At 31.7% G+C, this 20,329-nt stretch overlaps 5 protein-coding genes and 1 long non-coding RNA gene across 6 annotated transcripts; 3 read left to right on the top strand and 3 right to left on the bottom strand.

Annotated features, from left to right (window-relative positions):
* Positions 1 to 5: 5 nt before the first annotated feature.
* On the top strand, positions 6 to 2,942 carry LOC123667443. The gene is made up of 3 exons (XM_045601340.1): positions 6 to 493; positions 2,082 to 2,337; positions 2,475 to 2,942. Exons 1-3 carry the CDS (start codon positions 432 to 434, stop codon positions 2,940 to 2,942), a joined length of 786 nt encoding a protein of 261 aa, XP_045457296.1. The 5' UTR covers positions 6 to 431.
* Positions 2,943 to 2,952: 10 nt separating this feature from the next.
* LOC123667507 (UPF0488 protein CG14286) lies at positions 2,953 to 4,280 on the bottom strand. The gene is made up of 3 exons (XM_045601397.1): positions 3,795 to 4,280; positions 3,558 to 3,692; positions 2,953 to 3,330 (listed from the first exon to the last, which is right to left on the bottom strand). The coding sequence occupies exons 1-3, from the start codon at positions 3,982 to 3,984 to the stop codon at positions 3,026 to 3,028; spliced, it is 630 nt and encodes a 209-aa protein (XP_045457353.1). The 5' UTR covers positions 3,985 to 4,280; the 3' UTR covers positions 2,953 to 3,025.
* A 4,520-nt stretch (positions 4,281 to 8,800) lies between these two features.
* LOC123667369 (mitochondrial import inner membrane translocase subunit Tim10) lies at positions 8,801 to 12,651 on the top strand. Its single transcript, XM_045601284.1, has 4 exons — positions 8,801 to 8,882; positions 9,486 to 9,631; positions 10,539 to 10,720; positions 12,130 to 12,651. The coding sequence occupies exons 3-4, from the start codon at positions 10,579 to 10,581 to the stop codon at positions 12,267 to 12,269; spliced, it is 282 nt and encodes a 93-aa protein (XP_045457240.1). The 5' UTR covers positions 8,801 to 8,882; positions 9,486 to 9,631; positions 10,539 to 10,578; the 3' UTR covers positions 12,270 to 12,651.
* Positions 12,640 to 14,011, bottom strand: LOC123667366 (GPI mannosyltransferase 1). The gene has a single exon (XM_045601282.1). The coding sequence runs from the start codon at positions 13,994 to 13,996 to the stop codon at positions 12,713 to 12,715; it is 1,284 nt and encodes a 427-aa protein (XP_045457238.1). The 5' UTR covers positions 13,997 to 14,011; the 3' UTR covers positions 12,640 to 12,712.
* Positions 13,998 to 14,290, bottom strand: LOC123667370. Its single transcript, XM_045601285.1, has one exon. It carries the CDS (start codon positions 14,196 to 14,198, stop codon positions 13,998 to 14,000), a length of 201 nt encoding a protein of 66 aa, XP_045457241.1. The 5' UTR covers positions 14,199 to 14,290.
* A 1,685-nt stretch (positions 14,291 to 15,975) lies between these two features.
* On the top strand, positions 15,976 to 18,654 carry LOC123667371. The gene is made up of 2 exons (XR_006745428.1): positions 15,976 to 16,128; positions 18,497 to 18,654. It is a non-coding gene; the product is annotated as an uncharacterized LOC123667371 (long non-coding RNA).
* The last annotated feature ends 1,675 nt before the right edge of the window (positions 18,655 to 20,329 follow it).

Genomic DNA, 20,329 nt, shown 5'->3' with positions numbered 1-20,329 from the left:
TCACGTTAGTTTTTTTTATCATTCTTAAAATAAGTCTTTTGCAAACTAATTTGTGCAACTTTAAAAATGTATTAAGTGACTTTATTATTATTTATTTATATGCCTACTATATATATCGTGGTTATTATATTTTTAGCTAGGGAAAGATTGGGAAACACGAGTGGCACAAAATTTAAGACATGTTTAGGACTATGAATTTATTACATTTAACTTAATTTTTGTAGAGTAATTAATGTATGAGTTACCTCTACAGACATTAACGACGATGTTTTAGCAGTTAATAAATTGAAATTGATTTTATTGTCACAATATTTTTTGTTTTAGTTTTTTCTGAATTAAAGAATATACACGTCAATGCAGCAGTGGTAAATGAAAACAAATATCCATGGATAGCGCGCGTGATTCATTCGAAGAATAATTTAGCGCCTGTCATGTGCACAGCAATATGTATTGATGTCAAAATATTTATAACTGCAGCTCGATGTGTAGCAATGTATTTATAAATCTTTTAACATTTTTAATAGCAATTAATTGGATTATCGTCATCAATGTAGTTTTGAATACTAGTAAAAATATTATAATAAATGTGCTAACCCACAGTCGATAGCATAGCATAGCATGACGTTGGCTCAACTGTGAAATATTTAGTAGTAATAGTTTCGGTTTTCTTTTTTCTCTTTTAGTTCATCACATAAGTATTGACAGTTACACTATCGACAACTTTATAAATCAACATGTGAACTATCGATAATATCGATCTTCACTATCTCAACACTACTATTGAGCATGAACCACCAACAACAAACCACTTATAACTTTGGCATGAACTACACAAAAGCTTACTATTTTTAAATGTATTAATTTTAGCCTTATAAATACGAATATAATTAGATAAATATGAAACTACTACTTCAAACGACCCATTTAACTCTGGAAAGTTCTGTAACTGGGGCAAACCATATTAATACTTTAAAAAAGGCTTAAGACACCATATAAATACTTAAAAAAGAGACTTTTAAAACTACCGCTTGTTGTTAAGCTTACTTAGATATGTAGTACTTCAATTATGCCTAAATATTTCATTACAGCGTTGTTCTCAATCTACATCTGTTACTTTTTTTGCGTTACTTGAAACCTGTTCAAGGATACTAATAAACTACAAACTGTAACTCCTGAGAAGAAATTCCTTTCCGAATCTCATGAAAGTTCTCCCCGCTCTTCAAATAACTAATAATCTCTTTCTACTCCTATTCAGTCTGGGTTTTTGTCTGATTCATTTGCTGTTTCTGCTGTTCGTCTCTGGAATATGTTACCTGAGTCCATCCGTAAAGCTCTTTCACGTGACTGATTAAGAGACAAGTTAAGGGGTTCTTCTTAGCCAAAATTTAACCTAATTTGGTGAACTCAATAAGCACAGTAATTGTGTTTTGATTATTGTCGTCAGCTTATTAAGTATTATGTATATATGTATGTATGTTTGTATCTGTTTATGTATGTATATATTTGTATAGTATGTATATGAATTATTTGCTCGTGTATTTATATACACGACTATATATAACGATTGCCACTAACGTTAACTTATTTTTCCTCCCTTTTTTTCTTAATGTGAATTTTACTAATACTCAATTTTGCACACCTACAAACGTATGCTCTTCTAAGTCCTCAGGTTGGCTGGTAGAGAATGCTTTTAGCATTAAGCCCACCTTTTGTACAATTCTTTAATGTATTGTGCAATAAAGTATAAATATTTTTTGAATATCATATCAAAAATTGACCGCTCCAGCGGGGTTCGAACCCGCGTCTCCGACGTACCGTGTCGGCGCTCTAGCCAATTAAGCTATGGAACGATGCACCCGCTCGAGCGAAATTTTCGATATGATAATTTTTAATTTCGGTTTAAGCTTAATTTTTATTTAGGTTTAAGCTGTTTAGAATTCCTAATGTGGGTAACACAAAAATAAAAATCTTAGATATTAAAGTATAAATAAATAAGAAAAGTAAACGAAGATAGAAAAAATGGCACGTAATTTTAACTGTTTAGAAAATACATATATATAATTATGGCTATTATTTTCTAGGCTCAAGATTGCTTATACATCACTCATATACCAAGGAGTCAGATTAACAGTTAAAGCATTAGTGATGCCCACAAAGGAATCTAAACAATTATTTGATGATATAGGTTTTATTATAGTAAATGATGAGTTTACTGGTCAGTGGAAAAAGATTCACACATACAATAAAAGGCGTCCAGACAATACTTTTGAATGGTATAAGAAAATCATTATTGATGAAAAATATGATCACAAGGTTGTTGGATATGCCATGAAAAAGGTTAGCTATTAAATGTACTCCTCTGTATTAAAACTCAAGAAGTTTTTAGGTTTCTTTCTATTTTCAAGCCCTTATTATGCTTGTTCGTAGCAAAATAATTTTATATTTTAATTAGAATTCTATCAAATATTTGACAGGGTTCTAATGTCTCACCAATTTGGAAATCCAACTATGAGTTAACAGAACTTAATGTAGTGGTTGGCATATATCTATGTCAAAGAATCATAGCAGTCGACAAGCCTAACGCTTACGAAGTACCATGCTACCATTCATGTGGGCATAAAAATCACTTTGCTAATGACAAAGTATGTAAAAAATACCATGGGACATTGGGTGGGGCGTTGGTAAACACTAAAAGCAAAATGTTGTTTGGTGTTGCCACTTGGGCGGAAACGGATTCAAGATTGACATATCACTTACCAGTTGGGTTTTCCGTTCCTAACTCTGATTCTTATTTTGAAGATTACGCTTGCAGTATAAAAATACGAAACAGCAAAGAAGCTAATGCAGAAGCAGGACATTATCAAAAACTTTGTGATAGCAAGAGAAAGCATAACGTTGATATGACAAATCATGATATGGATGACATATATATGACACAATAAAATTTGCACATTTTATTTAATAAAATTTATTTTACCTTAACAAGATGCACTTATGTTACATAAAAAAGTTACAATGCAGTTAATCATGAGTTATCTATATCTATATTGAAATTAAATCTAAATTCACCAGAACTTGTAAAGTTTAACTTTTCTAAGTTCTGGTTTTGTTTATTTGGAGTTTTATTTTTATCTGGGGCATCATTTACAGAGTTTGACTCTGAGTTACCGCTATTTTCAACAACTGTGGTACTTTCAGGCTCTTTAACATCCTGTGGTACATTAAAATTAAATTTAAAAGAACTATCTCCCGTTGTCAAGAAAGCAGATTTTCTTAAAAATGTAGCTTTTGGCTGAGTAGGACTATCTGAAATCTTTATTTTGCTTGCCACTGAAAAGAATTACTGTTAGTAGATAATATTAAGAAAAAAATATTATTCAATAAAATGTAAGGAAAAATATTATTGACTCAATAATAAATTACATACTGTTAATTTACTGCTTAATTTACTTATATCTAAACACAAACAATATAAATTAAATCAGATCTTAAAAAATTATTATCTTAAACTAACCTTAACATTACTTTTAGTTAGCTAGGTATTACCAAACACCTACTTTTAGCTAATTTCTTCTCTTCGGCAGCCATTTTTGCTCTATAATCACCGAAATGTGTTCTCATTAACTGTCTTTTGCGTATCATTGGTTGGTTATTGTTCTTTAATACTGTTAAAACTTTCCACGCTTCTTGTACTGAAAAAAGAGATATAAAAATTATTACAAAAAATATTAAAATTAAATATGATTTAAGTAACATACTAAGGTTGTAATTATATATAATAATGTGTTTCTTACATTGTTTTTCATTGCCTTTTTTCTCTGCTAAAGTCCTTTCCAACTGTTGTATACACCAGCACAATTGTAATTGAAATTCTCTGATAGATTCTTCTGGGTTAGCATTGTCCGTTATGTCCTTATCAGGTTTACAAGACTTTTGAATAGTATTGCTTTTACCTTTATTGTGGAGTTTGGTTGCTTTCGGCATCTTTTCCTGATATTACTCAACAGTTATTAAAATTTAGTAATCTAAATATTTTTTCTGAAAATGTAATTGCTTTGAACTGTTTAAGCGTTTATATTATTATCCCAAAAATAGATAGACTTTTGTTTTGGTTTGTAGACAGTTGTGGTTACTTTCTCATTCGATAATCCGAAACCACACAGAAACACAGCCTTAATTAAATGAGAAATATCAGTTATAATTCAGTTACAAAATACATAGTACAAACAGTTAACCAATAACTTGCAAAAGCATAGCTCGCTTGACTCACGGTCACAGAATATATATAAATACAGATGCTCACAGATAAATAATCTTATATGCTATCTGTGATTCTGTGATATGTTCTGTGGATATGTTGGATAGATAAAAGGAAGCTATTGGAAATTTAGAATATTTTATTGAATACTAGATGCTGCCCGCGACGTCGTCTGCGTGAACGCTATACAGCACCAAAAATACCTACGATTATACCGTTTAAAATAACATTCATTTAAGTACCCGTTTATTTTTTACATTTCATATCTACAGAAAAATCTCATGAAAATGCGCGCTGCTTTAAAATTGTCTTGTCTACTCTACTTATATTCATTTAATTATGTTTTTTTTTTTTTTTTTTTTTTATAATAAATGTCTACACAATACACACACGGTCGTCTGTTCCTAAAGTAAGCAACTTAATGCTTGTGTTATAGGTAACAGCCGACTGGGATATAGCTACATATTTTTTTTTTTCGATAAACATACTTATAAATAATACATATATAAATATATAAATAAATATTTATATTACACCCAGACTCGGGGTGGGAATCGAACCCACAACCCTCGGAGCAGAAAGCAGGGTCACTACAAACTGCGCCAACGGGCTAATCAATTTATCGGCTTAGTTACTTATATTGCGTGATTTTTATAGTGTGAAGCTAGCTTATATAGCATGGTTATTAATATAATAACAACATTCAAATATGCGTCGTTAGATTACACGTTGTTACAGAATGCGTTGATGAATTAAAGATTCACTGCTCGTTCCCCGTAGGTGATAGCGTGATAATATGTAGCCTATATGTTGACCCGACTTCTTAATAATATTCGTGCCAAATTTGAAGTAAATCCATGCAGTACTTTTTGAGTTTATCCCGGACATACAGACAAACAGACAAAAATTCTAAAAACTATATTTCTAGCTTCGGTATCGATTGTAGATCACACCCCAAGTATTCTTTTTAAAAAATAGCCAATGTACAGTTTTGACTATCCTGCCATTTTATTATATCGTCGCTGAATAGGCAAAACTGCTAACGTGCACAAGGGCTGTTTTGAGAAAAAACAATTTTAAGTTTTTTTTTTTGCTTTAACCTGTCACAACTTTTTTTCTTTTGGGTGAAAGTAAGAACCGTTAAGGAAACATAATCATGATTTAATTTTATCTACGCAATTAATCTATTACACTGTTCGTATTTTAACTATTTACGGAGTTAGCTGTCACTTTAGGATAAATCCTCTGAGTCCTGAAAAAAAACCAGCAAGGGAAATTTACTAACCTCCACGTTAAGTTCACGGTTAGGGAATCGCCAACTACTAAAGACTCGAGTGTGTTAACATTCTCTTTGGAAAAAAATACTAACATTATTTAAAAAATATAATAGTCGTAAACGAAAATTACTAAGAGATAAATCTACTACAGAAAGACATATAGCAAAAAGACATTCAGCATCGGATACTAGAGAAATCTCGAAAGCTTTTTACTTTCAAGACATAGTTGCCAATTAATTATTGGGATGATTATACTTTCATCACTTTTTATCTTGTTCCAGCCTAAATATTATTACTAATGTGAGCAACAAAAATGTTTATTATGACATATTAACCCGTATAATAATAATACACTTTATTGTACACCAAAAACAGAAATAATACATATCAAAGAAATAAAGAAAATACTGACAATATATTCATTAGGTACAAAGGGCGGCCTTATCGCTAAAAAGCGATCTCTTCCAGGCAACCTTAGGGCAAAGGAAATGGTCTAGCGTCAGCATAGGTGTACAAGTTACAACAAATTTATTATAAATATTCAAATAATTAAACATATACATACATACATACATACATAAATAGATACATAAATACATACATACATACATACATACATACATACATACATACATACATACATATATACATATATACCCACATACATGCATACATACATATAAATACATATATGTATACATTATAATTATGAATTACTTGTTTATTGTTGAGTTTGAAGAAAATGCTTCCAAACAGTCTTTTTAAAAAGTGCAGGTGTTTGTACACGTCTGATATTCAAGGGCAAGGTATTCCATAAGCGAGAGGCTTGAACTGTAAAAGATTTGTCATAAAAGGAAGAGGATTGAGAAGGAATTTCAAGAAGAAAATTACTGTCAGAACGAAGACAGCGTTTGTGAGAATCACCAAGGAATTTGAAACGTTCTTTCAGATAGGAAGGGGTAAAGGGATTAAATAAAATGGAGTAAAGTAGGGTAAGGATATGAGTATTCCTGCGAAGGCGAATTGGGAGCCACTTGAGTTTTTTGCGAAATTCTGAAATATGGTCATATTTGCGTAGTCTAAAGATAAATCTTATACATACATTCTGAATGCGCTCAAGCTTATTAAGCTGCTCCTCTGTAATGTCAAGATAGCAAGTATCAGCATAATCAAGAATTGGTAATAGGAGACTATGTGCAAGAGCAATTTTAGTAGGAATGGGCAGTAGATTACGCAATCTGCGGACAGACCCAACCGAAGCGAACAGTCTGCGACTAATTTCACATATTTGAGGACCCCAAGAGAGATGTTGGTCAAAGATAACACCTAAATTTCTCACGCTTTCGCTGTATGGAATGGTGAATCCATTAAATGTAACAGGAGATACCTCAGATTTATCAATGCGGCTGAGCAGTCTGGAGCTTCCTATATTAATAGCTTTCGTTTTATTTGGATTTATATTTAGGCCATAGGCTTTACTCCATTTACCAATGGCTAAAAGGTCATTGTTTATACGCGATACACACTGAGATAAGTTATGAACAGTGGAGTGAGAGTATATCTGGAGATCATCTGCATAGAGGTGGTAGAAAGAAGATATTACATTACAGATAGAGTTTATAAATATTGAAAACAAAAGAGGGGAGAGCACGCCACCTTGCGGGACACCGGTATTGACCATTGACCAATTGGAGTATGAGTCATTCAATTTAACTCGCTGCCGGCGACCCTGCAAGTAACTAAGAAACCAATCAGCAACCTCAGGAGATATGTTAAGAGAACGTAAAATATCACATAGTATATCAAAGTCCACAGTATTAAAGGCGTTACTAAAATCGAGTAACGTTAATACCGTGACCTGTATGTTTTCCATATTTGATCGTATATCATCAGTTATTTTTACATGCGCAGTAGTCGTACTGTGACCTGGACGAAAACCGGATTGCATGGGATTCAACAGACGGTGTTTCAAAAGGAAACTGCTGAGCTGTTGATGCACAAGCCGTATAATAAATAAATAACACCAATTTAACATAAATCTTTATTCAATTAAAAAATTTGTTCAAACAAAATTGACATTTTCTCAGATTATAAATAAAACAAAAATCACCTTCCTCCGTAACTTTCCACATTTGTTTATAAAAACGTACTAAATAAAAACATAATGTGGAGTTTCGCTATTGCAACTAACACAAATAACTCCCTCTGGAATCACTGTTCAGTTCAGGCGCTATATTGTTCTTTTATACTAAGCTTAGTTTAAAATAACAATATCACGCCTGTCGTTCAAAACAGTCATCCTAGACGGAGTTACTTAAGTTAGTTACAATTACAAGACTCCATTTTAACAATAATCAGTATACTTATTGTAATTTAAATAAGAGATCAAAACTGAACATTATTAACTTCTAATTCTAATAAAATATTGATTGAGAAATAATAATCTACTTAATCCTCATTAATCTCATCCTCTTCGTCAGTGTCTGGTAGCGTGTCCTGAACGTTCGCTATACAAGGCATGTTTTTGTATTCATCGTGGTGTTCTTCTGCGATTACTTTTGATGTGCACAATTTCCATAAATCATCGTACTTCTTTTTAGAAATAGGCAGCCGAGTTTTATATATCTTTTTTAACACACTTTTGTTTTTTCCATTGACAGTTAACTCTTCTGCTTTTGTTACATCAGCCGCTCAAAAATGCTAATATCCTGTTACTTAAATTACTGAGTAAAGCAAAAATACTAAAGCGCCATGGTTGATGATTCTTGCTGAAAGATTATTTACTTATAAGCTTGAGTATACGTGATTTCAATCAGCAGAAACTACTAAATCACCATATCTTGTGGTTTTTTCTTAAGCTCATTTGACTAAAAGGACCCGTGGTAAAAAAATAGATTCAAGCGAAAGTTATATAAATACCATCGGTTATCAAAAGTATACTTTCGAAAATTACTAACAAACCTGAATAGGGCTTGTTGCAGCGAGCATAATACTAAACCGACAATTATACGAAAATGTGTCGAAGTAAGCCACACATTAGTAAAAAGTCGCAAAACATCTTGTGAGATTTTAACCCCATTTTGAGTGCTAAAGCGCCAAAAAAATGCTCTGATCGCCACGAGACCCGGACTAATAGGCAGAGAAAAAAAAATGCAGTCGAACCATATATATAACTCATTTTGACCAAAATGGCGCTTTAGTAGTTTTGCCTATTCAGCGACGATATTTATACATTTTACTTTTCTTAATTAGTAAAATACCAACTTTTGTAAAACATATATTTTTTGCATCACTTCAGATTATGCAGTTGTATAGTTGTATTCATGACCACTTCATGACAGTAAAAAGTGGTAAAAAGTGAGTAAATTAAAAATTGCGTCATTATTTACATTTATTTACATAATTATATTAAATTGAAAGAAGTGTTTTTAATTAAAACTTTATTTATATCTCTAACATCTTTTGTAAGCTAATAAAATAACACCAATTAGTAATTAGTGATTTTTTATCTTATGAATGAGAAAAAATAAAAAAGTAAATTAACCAAAGAGAATACACATCAAGTTACATGTATATAAGTGTATAATCTATGAAGTTACATTAGCGAATAACCTCAAAATTATTGTGTCAAATGTGAAATATCATAGAATTTTTTATTTCTACGCGAGAGTATGCCGCTTGGAAGATTTGGGAAAATTACACTATCGTGGTAATTAGTAACTAAATAATCAACTTCAGTCCATAAATTATTAAGTATACACATATATATTCTGAACTAATCATCTCATACTAATTCCAGGTTATCTTAATCAGTTTTTGCTAGCTTATTTATTTTTTCTATAAATTGTAATTAAACTTTCATATAATATTTAAAATTAAAGTTATTGAAAATTTCATTTTATAATTTATCTTATAATATTATTTTGACAATTTTTGTATATTTCTTTCAGGTTAGTTGTTACAGGAATAAGTTTGTCCCTTTTCGGTGTAGCAAGGAATTCTATAAATGCTCGTCGCCTGGAGAATATGAGAGCACGTGAACGTATGCGTAAATCTAACGAGGGCAATTATCCTGACGTGTACAGGAAACTGTGAGGTGTGTTTTCCGCTACTCATACAACCAAAGTGATTTTTTTTTGCCGCTTTTTGCACGATATTAAAATCAGCACTAAGTAAACGCTTGAAATATTCACAAAATAGTTGTTTTAATTTTTAACAATTAAATATTATACAGAACATTTATTTATATTTAGTTTAGTCAACGGTACGGAATCCTTAGTGTGCGAGTCTGATTCGTACTTTGCAAACTTTTAGTTATCTCTACTCTTGAAGCAACCTATCATCACTCCTGTATTTAAAAACGAAGATAATGTTCAAATAAATACCTACAACAGACCAATTTCAGTCATAACGGGTATCTCTAAAGTAATTGAAAAATTATTATACCTGCAGAACCCCATATTTGAAGGGACGCAGTTATGAGTTGACCATCTTGTATACTTGATTTTTTTTTTGTATACAACTAGATCGGCAAACAAGTGTAACCTAATGCTCACCTAATCGTGAGTTATTACCGTGGCTTATATAGATGTCTGCAACACAGCTCACAACAACAGCTCTGGTCACCTTACTCACCAACAGAAAAAACACTGCTTGAAAACAGTATTATTTAGCTATGATCTTCTGTAAGGTCGAGGTACTATCCTAGTCAGGCTGCTACATATTTTGAGCACTAAATTTCCTACTGTGCCTTACCTCAGTTAAAGTTGATTTCAAAATAGTGATTTGTTTAAAAAAATTAGTCAATATATTATGATCATATAAGAATGTGCTTAGAATAGTGTGCTTTGACTAAACTCAAACTATATGAAATGATAACAAAAAATTAAATTTTTTAATATTTTTTTGTGCCACACATAAAATTAGAAAAAAAAACAAATTTGCTCCATCGTCAATTCTAATTGTAGTATGTAAGTACATTAACATCAAAATAATTCTTTCAGGTTTGTGTTGTATATATTGCATAAGTGAGAAAATACCAAAATGTCTGTTCCTCAATTGGATCCGGCTAAACTGCAACTGGTGCAGGATTTAGAGATAGAGATGATGTCGGACATGTATAACCGACTTGTCAGTGCTTGTCATCGCAAATGTATCCCTGTCAAGTACCATGAACCTGAGCTCGGTAAGTTTTTTTTTACGATTCAAACTGTAACATCCCACTGCTGGATAGAGGCTTCTTTCTCAATGTAGGAAAAAGATAGGAGGTTAATCCACAACACTGCTCCACTGCAGGTTGATGGATATATTCCTTACTATGAGTAATGATCGCTATTAAGTATTTATGATAACAACCGGGACCGACAGGTTCTCGCTCTTCTAGGCATGGTAGGGCTACCCACAAGGACATCTAAACCGGACACAATTATTTGATCAAACATCCATCCTAAGCGCAAATCGAATCCACAAACTGCCAGCGTTAAAGCACCTACTTATCAGAGCAGTTTTTAATTTTTTTTAGTCTGTTTAGTGAACTTCAACAAAAGAATATTTTCATTTTGCTTGGTTTTTTTTTCATATGCTTACCCCCATAACTTGTACCGAATGTACTGATTTTGATGATTCTTTTTTGGATTCAAAAACTGATGCTTGTGATAGTTTCATTTAAATTTGAGTGAGATCTGTCGAGTACATTTTGAGGTATCCTCAATAATGCTATCGTGTTTTTTTTTTATGTTTGAGAACAAACACATTTATACATAATCTTCAAGGTATGAAGTCCCAAATGACTATAAAGGGAGGATCTGACTTCTGATGTTTCATTACCTGATTGCCCACAACTTGTATTACTACTTAAATTTAATCTTATTACAATGTTTAAGACCTCTCTTACTTTGTTACGTTATGTTACCACACATTATTATTTTTTTCTTCAAAATCTCTACATTTTATTTTGCCCTGATCAGTTAATTGAAAATACTAATATTGTAAGTAATTAAGATATAAAAATAAAGTAAATGTTATTTTAAACCCTTCAATATTGTAATTTCTTTATTCTTTCTTTTGTTCTTAATATAAAATTAAACATGGAATTATAAAAAATTTATACATTTTTCTGTTTGTTCATGTTTATCAATGACAAATACATTATATTCGTCATCGATAAATGCGCCAATTTACTAATTAAAATATTTAAACAATATGTACGCAATATATGAGTAACTATTCTGTGCTCCATATGTGGTAAAATATAAAAATTATTAGGTACTACTTACCCCCCCCCCCTCGCTTAATTCCCAATCTCGTAGAAATGTTGAGATAAAAAGTAGTATGTGGTATAGGATCTCCAGCTATCTGTGCTCACATTTTTATTTCTATCAGTTTAGTATGTTTTGAGTGAAAGAGTAACAAACACCTCACCATTTATCATAACAAATTTTTGAATTTAGACTACCTATAAAAAAATAATAAAACCATAGTTTTTCATAACTTTTGTTCTCTTCTTCTTTTTTTTTATGCTACTAGGTCGGCAAACAAGCATACGGCTCACCTGATGGAACTTCTTTGTTTTAATATACCTTAATTTTTTTGCAGGAAAAGGCGAGTCCGTATGTCTAGATAGGTGTGTTGCTAAGTATTTAGACGTCCACGAGCGCATAGGCAAGAAGCTCTCCAACATGTCGCAGGGAGAGTCGGAGGATTTGACTAAAATAAACCTCCAAGAAAAGAAATAGTAGATAACTGACTTGTTATGAATTGTTTTTTTAATTACACCCATTGCAACGGTAGCCAGAAATACTGCTGTACTTATCGTACTTGTTTAAAGTTTCTTCTTTTTAGTTATTTTTTAATGTAGTAATTAAATTTATACCTAATTTTACTAAATACTGCGGTCTACTTCATTGAATACTACTGTTATTAAAAAAACAATTCATAGCAACCTATTTATGTGGTTAAAAGGATGCTTTATTAATTAGTTTTATGTACAAATTAAGAATGGAGGTTAATTCGTTCCAATGTTGACAGAACCGTGTGCACGATACTGCATTTTGTTTGAATTATATATTGTTGAATATTAGACTGTAGAAATAAAATAACAAGAAAAAAATTTTCAAATTTATTTCATTTTAACACAAACTATACTATAAATTACTATCTACAAAAGAGTTTTCATACACTAATCTATTTTCGCGATATTCTTTTCACTTATGAGGCCAAAACCATAGCCTGGTGTATAACTTTTTATCAATTGTGCCAAAATAAATATATTCGCACAGAAGAATACTATACTCTTCAGCCAAATAAGTATGAAAACTTCTCGGTTTCTAAACTCGAGTAAATACGCGTAAAACAACCAAGCTCCTTGAGCGGAGAGCCACAAAGTAAACAAGAGTAAAGCTTTAGCCGGTTTCATTTTAAAACTATGCACAACCAATGGCAATAAGGACAAAAACCATATGAAGTACTGTGACGTCATCACACTGTTGTACGTCACAAGGATAACTGGTTGACAGAAAAGGGCAAAGGGCAGGGTCTCCGGCTTAGTACCAAAAGTCAAGCTAACAACGAACAATATGATACCCTCGAAAATTTGTAATATTGTTTTAACTACATCGAAAGACAAGTGATCCATAGTTAAATATGAGTAGTAAAATAGTACCGAGAAATTGTGCTTGGTATCCTTTCGGAACAAATGGTAAATGTACGTTTCGAAGAGAAATTCATAGCCATACATGACGTACATTGCCCATGTCAATAGAAACAGAGTGATAATACAACTCAGTGTCAGAATTATTTGTTTTTTGTTGGGCATCAGTGAAGCTAATCCAGCTAAGATTGGGGTATTGCGATTTATTTTATATTCTCCCAAAGATAAATACATCGGGAAGCTTAGTGCTAATGGGTATAAACGTAAATGTATTGAAACGCCGAGAAAAAAACCAGATAGGACATATTTCATTAGACTATTTACAATATTTGTTTGTAAAAATAATACGGAAAGTATTACGAAAAGACATGGCACGGAATCGGCGTTGCCTCTACTTGAAATAGCAATACTCATTGGATTGTATATCCAGAACAAGGCACAATAGGTGGCGATTTTCGAAGCCCTTTTCTTATCGCACAATTGTTTTTCTACCAACTTCTTCAAAGCGCAAGCCACAAAAATGTCGAAGACACAAAACAGTTTTTTCCCAGCACTTGGCGTTATATAAATAGCCGGTAGTAACAAGTAAGCTATTAAAGGACTATAGCGGTATGTATGTCTTTTGTAAGGCGAGTTTCCGTCGTATACGTGTTTTGCTGCGTCTGTGAATACTTTGTAATCTATATCCGTGTAGGGAACGTCGTAGTGTCTATCGTGATAACTACTATAAATAACGAGTAGAAAACGTATTATTGCACCTATTCTTATATGGGTTTGGAAATCCCAGTTGATAACTGTTCTAAGTTTGTCCATATTATATCCTAGTCTTTAAATCTTTGGCTGCCGATGTCAAACAAGTTTGGAATTCTTTGAATTCTTTTGCGCAATCGTCTTTCTTAACGGAATCTTCTTTGAGTAGAACACATCGAGCGTACAGCGAAGCTTGTTTCGAGCACTTTGAGAAAACGATCGGATATTTTGCGAATCTTTCTTTAGCTCTCTTGACTGGTTCCATAATCTATTCCACTTGGTGCTTTTGCTTGTAAGGGTAAGTCGTCGGTGGCTCTGAAAGGTCTAGCTCGTCCCTTTCTCTGAAGAATATGTCGTAAATGGGTTTCGAAAAGAAAATTCCGACCCCGAGGGCGGTGAATGTGATTTGAAATGTTCTTGGGTAGCGATAGATCCAACTTCTTTGTCCAAGGGGCTTGATGCGTTGACGTCTTTCCATAATTAGCTGAAAATTAAAGTTAAATAGTACAGATATATTTAAAACAATTTAGGACTACTATAATACATAATAATATTATTTAATTTAATACAGTTTACTAACTTATTAACAGAAAAGTTGAATAGTTACATTAAAATCGCGACAAGCCCTTTTTGTTTATCAAATGTAGGTACATACGATAAGCGCTATTACCTGATATCGATAATTTATTTTCCTATAAATTAGTGAGTAATGTAGTAAAGTTCGCATATTGTGATTTTTCAGATTATTTTATTAAATGATTATTTTTACTCAAATGAATGTTTCAATTACTAAATATATTTAGGTGTTAAGAACAGTAATCTTTTTAAAAATGATTAGTGTTATGTAAATTACTATTTATGGTGTAATGGACCAAATATTGATCTACTTTTTTGTCACAATTTTGTAGCATATATTATTTTAAAATACTTTGCTTCTTCTACTGGGACATTACTTTCTATTTTTTCTTTTAAGGACCGGACTTGTGAAAATGTCAATATTATATATAACTTATGATTTATTCTCGTCCACCAACTACTTAAATACACCTAGTATTAGTCGCAATTGTTTCAGTACTTCTTATTTTCACAAATGCCTGTACAACTATCACATAATATGCCTAGCCCATTGACGCAGTTTCCAGTGACCCTACTTTCTTCTCTGGGGGTTGATTCCCGCCTCGATGAGTGTGATATTTGTATTTGTTTATATATAGGTAATATTTCTGTGTATTTATCAAAAAAAAAAAAGTAGCTATATCAGTCGTCTGTTACATAGAACATTAGTGTTAATTTGCTTACCCTAGGAACAGACGACCGTGTGTCTATGTGTAGCAAGCATTAAAATACTTAGAAGATTTGATACTAGTAGGATTTAATATAAGAGTCGTAGCATTATGAAACATACCTAAAAGTCCCTACTCACCTAGAACTCTCCTGACTCGGCCTGTCGGTGGCCGGCACAAACACCCTGGGCTCCAGGCGATAACCCTCACAGACTAATGACCTCGGCTTATGCTTGAGACAGCACTGGCGCATCACCTCAAAAGCCTTCGTGCAGCGAATCTCTTGGTAGTTATTCTCTACGAATTTCGAACATTTTATAGAGTTCAAATTACTTTAATAATCGAAGATGCTTATAATATTTTGATCATGAACTAGCAACGCTGTATTTTAGAGCGCTGAAGAAGATAAAATGCACGTCCAGAAGAAATTCTGAAATAAGTATTGTACACAAATTCGCCTATATGATGTGAAGCAATCTTACGAATGAAGGTCCAACAATCCGGGATGTATTCCATGTAAGATCTTGCTTAATTTATAATAATAATAATAATTGATTGTTATTTTTTTTAAAGAGTAACCTGCGGAGTTTCTCGCCGATTCTTCACTGCAGTATCTGCATTTCAAATCGGTGGTACCTTCACGTTAACTAATGAATTTATTATACAAACAATTTTAATTTTTTAAAATGATGATTTAAAAGTGCTTTTCATGCCTCCTTGAATAAAGTACTATTTGATTTTGCGTGTTTATTTACTTTAATTGACAATGTAAAGTACTTTATACCCAATAAGACAATCTGTCGTTATTTTAATTAGGTACTAGCTGACGTCACTGAAACGTTCGACCTTCGCTAATAGAAGCGATTATATTACTAGAGATTGTGGGCGAAACTGTATTACCTAAGCTAACTAGTAAACTATACATTTCTATTTTTTGTACATAATGTAAATAAAAACTAATCGATAACATTCGATCATAAGAACAATCATAGTTATAATGAACGCGCTGACCCTTATTTAAAATAATAAAAATTCGTGTCAAAAGTTGGTAATTATTTGATGACCGATAAAATAATATATAAATAAAAACGATCTATCCAAACTAATCTGTTATTCGCACAATATGACATGTATTGTAACGTAAACATATAAAGATGTTATGTAACAAAGTATGTAAATATACATAAATAAGTAGGTAGGTTCCTATAGTAAATTCATATCTGTATGTCCAGTTTCCCTTGCGTACAGTAAACAATTTACCGTTGCATGCTAATAGACTGCAGCTGCATATCCTTCTTTTAAATTTCATTACAGAACATATCGTGAAAATTTTATATTTCTAACTTTTCTAACGTTTGTGCCATCTATTTAATTTAATTGTTAGTCTTAACTCATTCAACTACTCATATAAAAGATTTAAAAAATCTGTAAATAAATCAGTTACAGAGTTTAAAAATCTAATTATATATATACTCTATACATATGTAGATAAAAATTATACATGCGTATATAATAAATCTAAATTTGATATGTAAAAATCTAGTCTGTACGCTGCTTCCTCTCTCTTGGTGAGGTAACAAGTTCGCTACTCGCGTTACGTACATTAGATCCCAAATGATAGAGATAGCTTAACAGCTGTATTCAAACAGATCATATAACTATATTTAAATAGGTAATAAAATATATTTTTTTTCAATAATGTAAAGCTACTGCTTTAGAATTTAGATTCTTTGGTAATTAGTAGAGATGGCAAGAAAATCTGCAGTTGCTCTCGAAAAAGCAACAAGTATTTATCAAGACAATTCCAAATGAAACACTCATACATATACATGTGTTATGTAAGAAATGAGTGTGTTTACCTAATTATCGTGTACGTAAAGTAACTTTCAACAATAATTGGATTTTAATAGTCGATAAAGTATCGTTAAGTCACCCTAAAAACAATAATTAATCTAGTTACTCGATTTTAAGCCCGATGAATACACCTAGTTATTTTATTAAGTTTTTTGGTGTATTATTCTGGTAGTAGGTTAGAATCTACTTTTTGATCTTATTTTAAATCTACTTGCTATAATTTTCACTTGTTTGCTGAACGATTATATTAGAAGCAGACCAATTTAACATTATTTTTTTCAATAATGAGGATCTCAAATTAAATTTGGGCAAATATTAAAATAACATCGACCAGAGTAATACAATGAATAATTAGATATAACTCGAAAAGTAGTTGTTAGATCTCAAATAAATCTAAATGAGACCTAATGACACGCACCAACTTTCGATTCAAATTTTTTTTGTTGAAATCATTCCACCCAGTCAAAAGTTCTGAAGTAATATACATTAAAAAAAAAATATAGTCGAATTGAGAACCTCCTTCTTTTTTGAAAGTCGGTTAAAATAAATCAGATCTTGAAATTGTCGATTATAATAAATATCCGAAACGTACAAAAACCGCCAAATCTATCTCTATAGGCCAATGTTTGGGCCAATTTCACAATACCGTCTCGTCTGAGACATTTTCTTATATAGTGCGTATTGCCAGTGATAACACTCATAACATAGGGTCGATATAGGCAATATCAGGCCACGCAGTTAGCGCCAAATAGAGCTATGTTCAATGTACGTTTGAGAAATAGAAAAATCAGACAGATCCGTAGAAAAACCGAAATAATCGGCATAGCTCAATGCCTCGTACCTACTTACGCGTTAATCCACGCAATCCTTGCAAATTCATTTGCATAAAGCATCACGCTGTCGTATGAAACAAGATTTGACGTCATTACAAACATGAATGAAGCTAGCACGACCCAAGTGTGACGTCATATCGCGTAGCTAGCTAAGATTCAAAGATATTATTGGATTGTTACTGATAAGGTTACAGTTTTTTTTTTTTTTTTAATTGTGCTTTACCTCTGTATTGTTGAAAAATGTAGCGGGCAGCAAGAATACAGTTTCAAGCGATTTTCAACGCAGTTTTAGCGCTAGTCGATGCAATATTTATGCAAGTATCTCATGAAAACTATACTGCTTAGCAATATAGTCCTGTCTACCCAGCATTACACTGCCGTGATTTCTTTTATGATTACTTTTGTAAAAATATTTAAATTAACATTAATATTATAATACCGTTTATTTAGTTTAAACAAAGTCAAAACTTTGAACTCAATTTTCATTTATTTCGATATTTGTACGTTACTGCATCTTATCTAAGAAACAGCCAGTCGAAAATATATCTAGCATAGACTAATGTTGTTCAACTGATATTTTAATTCTCGTTCAGGTCATCCATACTGCGCCTCACCGGTAGATTTCCACGATAATGAGTCCGGCCCCTCGACTACTAATTTTAGCGTTAATAGAAACCTGTTTCTTTGATACATAACATCTCTGTACTAAATATATTAAATGTAAATAGCTTGAATAAATTATTTAAATTAACTGCTTTTTATTTAAAGCCTTTTTGCAAAACCGCGAGAATATCTGTTCTTAAAATAAATGAGGTCCTTGAAGATATTTTGAAAAAAAAAACGTGAGAATTAGATATACGAAACGTAACTGGCTATAAGAGAAAGGGAATGTGTGCTCGCAACTCTCTTTCTCCGTTCGCCTCACCCAATCACACTTTTCGTAATGCTCTCGTCACGCAATTCCACCACGTCCCAGCTTACTCCCCAAGTCAAGCGTGGTAAAGAAGTTTACTTCAAAAACATTTAACACGTTGAACCCCATGGGGGACATCAGTTGGGCCTCACTTGTTTAGTCCATGGGGCCAGTTTTGTCCTTATTTACAAAATTTTTATGATAAGTCTTTATTGTACTACCATACCCATTCTTAAAGACCTTACTTATTTTTCCTTACACTATATGACTTATTTTTCTAAGACATATTTGTTATGTTGACTCTGGCTCGGGGTCATGTGGTGTCCCCCGCGGCAAATTGTGTCGACTACATGGTATCCCCCATGGGCCAAACAGAAAAACTAAAAAATCAAGGCGATAAAAAAAATTGTCTATCTTAGTCGTTCATTACTCATGATAAAAATACTGGATGAGTAAGAATGAAACTGGGTTTGTTGTAGTTATAGTAGTTTACTTTTTAGTTATTCATTACCATGCAGCCTGATTTAATTTAAGAATTATATAAGGTTATGCCCTATTGTTATAAAGGGAAAAAGATCGTCCCGTTAATATATCTTTGATTTTTTTTACTTTAGAAATAGCAGCCTTTTTTAATCATGTCCAAAATAACTTTACGCTACTTACTTAAGCTAACGTTTTCGTTTACTTCGTCAACTAAGAAATTGCGAAAGAAGTCGAGGGTAAATCTAGTAAAAAAAAAAATTTATGTAAATGATTTTTAAAACCATTAGGTACAATTCGCTCTGCATATTTGAAGTAAAATTATACTTCAAGTCATAAGTTCTTTTCAAATTTTTCATTTCAAACACCAGATATTCATTATAATAATGATAGGCCATTGGCAATAAATAAGGAACTTGTTCAGCTGTTTATACATATATTTTATTAACAATATGATATAATCGGCATGCGTTTAATCTCTTACAAAAAAAATATTATACAATACAATACTAAAACACAATTTGAAGATATAACAAAATTTAATAAAATGGACATTCTTCTAACTTAAATTAAAATAATGAATAACTATATCAATAACATAAAGCCAACTGTGGGTTCATCTGTTTCATAATTACGTTTCTCTCATGCGACTTCTCAATCACTATATTTATAATTGCTTATATTTATTACTCAACTATACATAATAGTCCACAGTTAACAACGTTTAAACCTAAGTAACTATTATAATTTATTAGTTACACATTTTAGTATACTTTTCACAGACAAGAAGTCTTTAAGATTCATTTCATTTAAATCAATGCCATGATAAAATGTTAAATAAAAAATATTTATAATAATATAGGTAGATTAAAAATGGTTTAATTATTAATGAAAAAAAAAAAAAAAAAAAAATTAAAAATTATAAAAAACAAATTATGGTCCAATTTAATAATTGTTTACGTTTTTATATTACTTTGTTATTTTCTTTAATTTTTATTTACATCACTAAAATTGAAGATCACAATTTTTATAG

This window comes from Melitaea cinxia, chromosome 28, assembly GCF_905220565.1.
Source record: "Melitaea cinxia chromosome 28, ilMelCinx1.1, whole genome shotgun sequence".
In the NCBI taxonomy this organism is placed as follows: domain Eukaryota; kingdom Metazoa; phylum Arthropoda; class Insecta; order Lepidoptera; family Nymphalidae; genus Melitaea; species Melitaea cinxia.
The sequence above is the reverse complement of the archived record's forward strand: the minus strand, read 5'-3'. Positions and strand labels throughout refer to the sequence as shown.

Coding starts and splice junctions, on each gene's coding strand:
- LOC123667443 (XM_045601340.1), top strand. CDS start 432: ATGTGCACAGCAATATGTATTGATGTCAAAATATTTATAACTGCAGCT. Junction 494..2,081: donor GCAGCTCGATGTGTAGCAAT/GTATTTATAAAT, acceptor ATTATTTTCTAG/GCTCAAGATTGCTTATACAT. Junction 2,338..2,474: donor TTGGATATGCCATGAAAAAG/GTTAGCTATTAA, acceptor AATATTTGACAG/GGTTCTAATGTCTCACCAAT.
- LOC123667507 (XM_045601397.1), bottom strand. CDS start 3,984: ATGCCGAAAGCAACCAAACTCCACAATAAAGGTAAAAGCAATACTATT. Junction 3,693..3,794: donor AAAAGGCAATGAAAAACAAT/GTAAGAAACACA, acceptor CTCTTTTTTCAG/TACAAGAAGCGTGGAAAGTT. Junction 3,331..3,557: donor AGAGAAGAAATTAGCTAAAA/GTAGGTGTTTGG, acceptor AATTCTTTTCAG/TGGCAAGCAAAATAAAGATT.
- LOC123667369 (XM_045601284.1), top strand. CDS start 10,579: ATGTCTGTTCCTCAATTGGATCCGGCTAAACTGCAACTGGTGCAGGAT. Junction 10,721..12,129: donor GTACCATGAACCTGAGCTCG/GTAAGTTTTTTT, acceptor ATTTTTTTGCAG/GAAAAGGCGAGTCCGTATGT.
- LOC123667366 (XM_045601282.1), bottom strand. CDS start 13,996: ATGGACAAACTTAGAACAGTTATCAACTGGGATTTCCAAACCCATATA.
- LOC123667370 (XM_045601285.1), bottom strand. CDS start 14,198: ATGGAACCAGTCAAGAGAGCTAAAGAAAGATTCGCAAAATATCCGATC.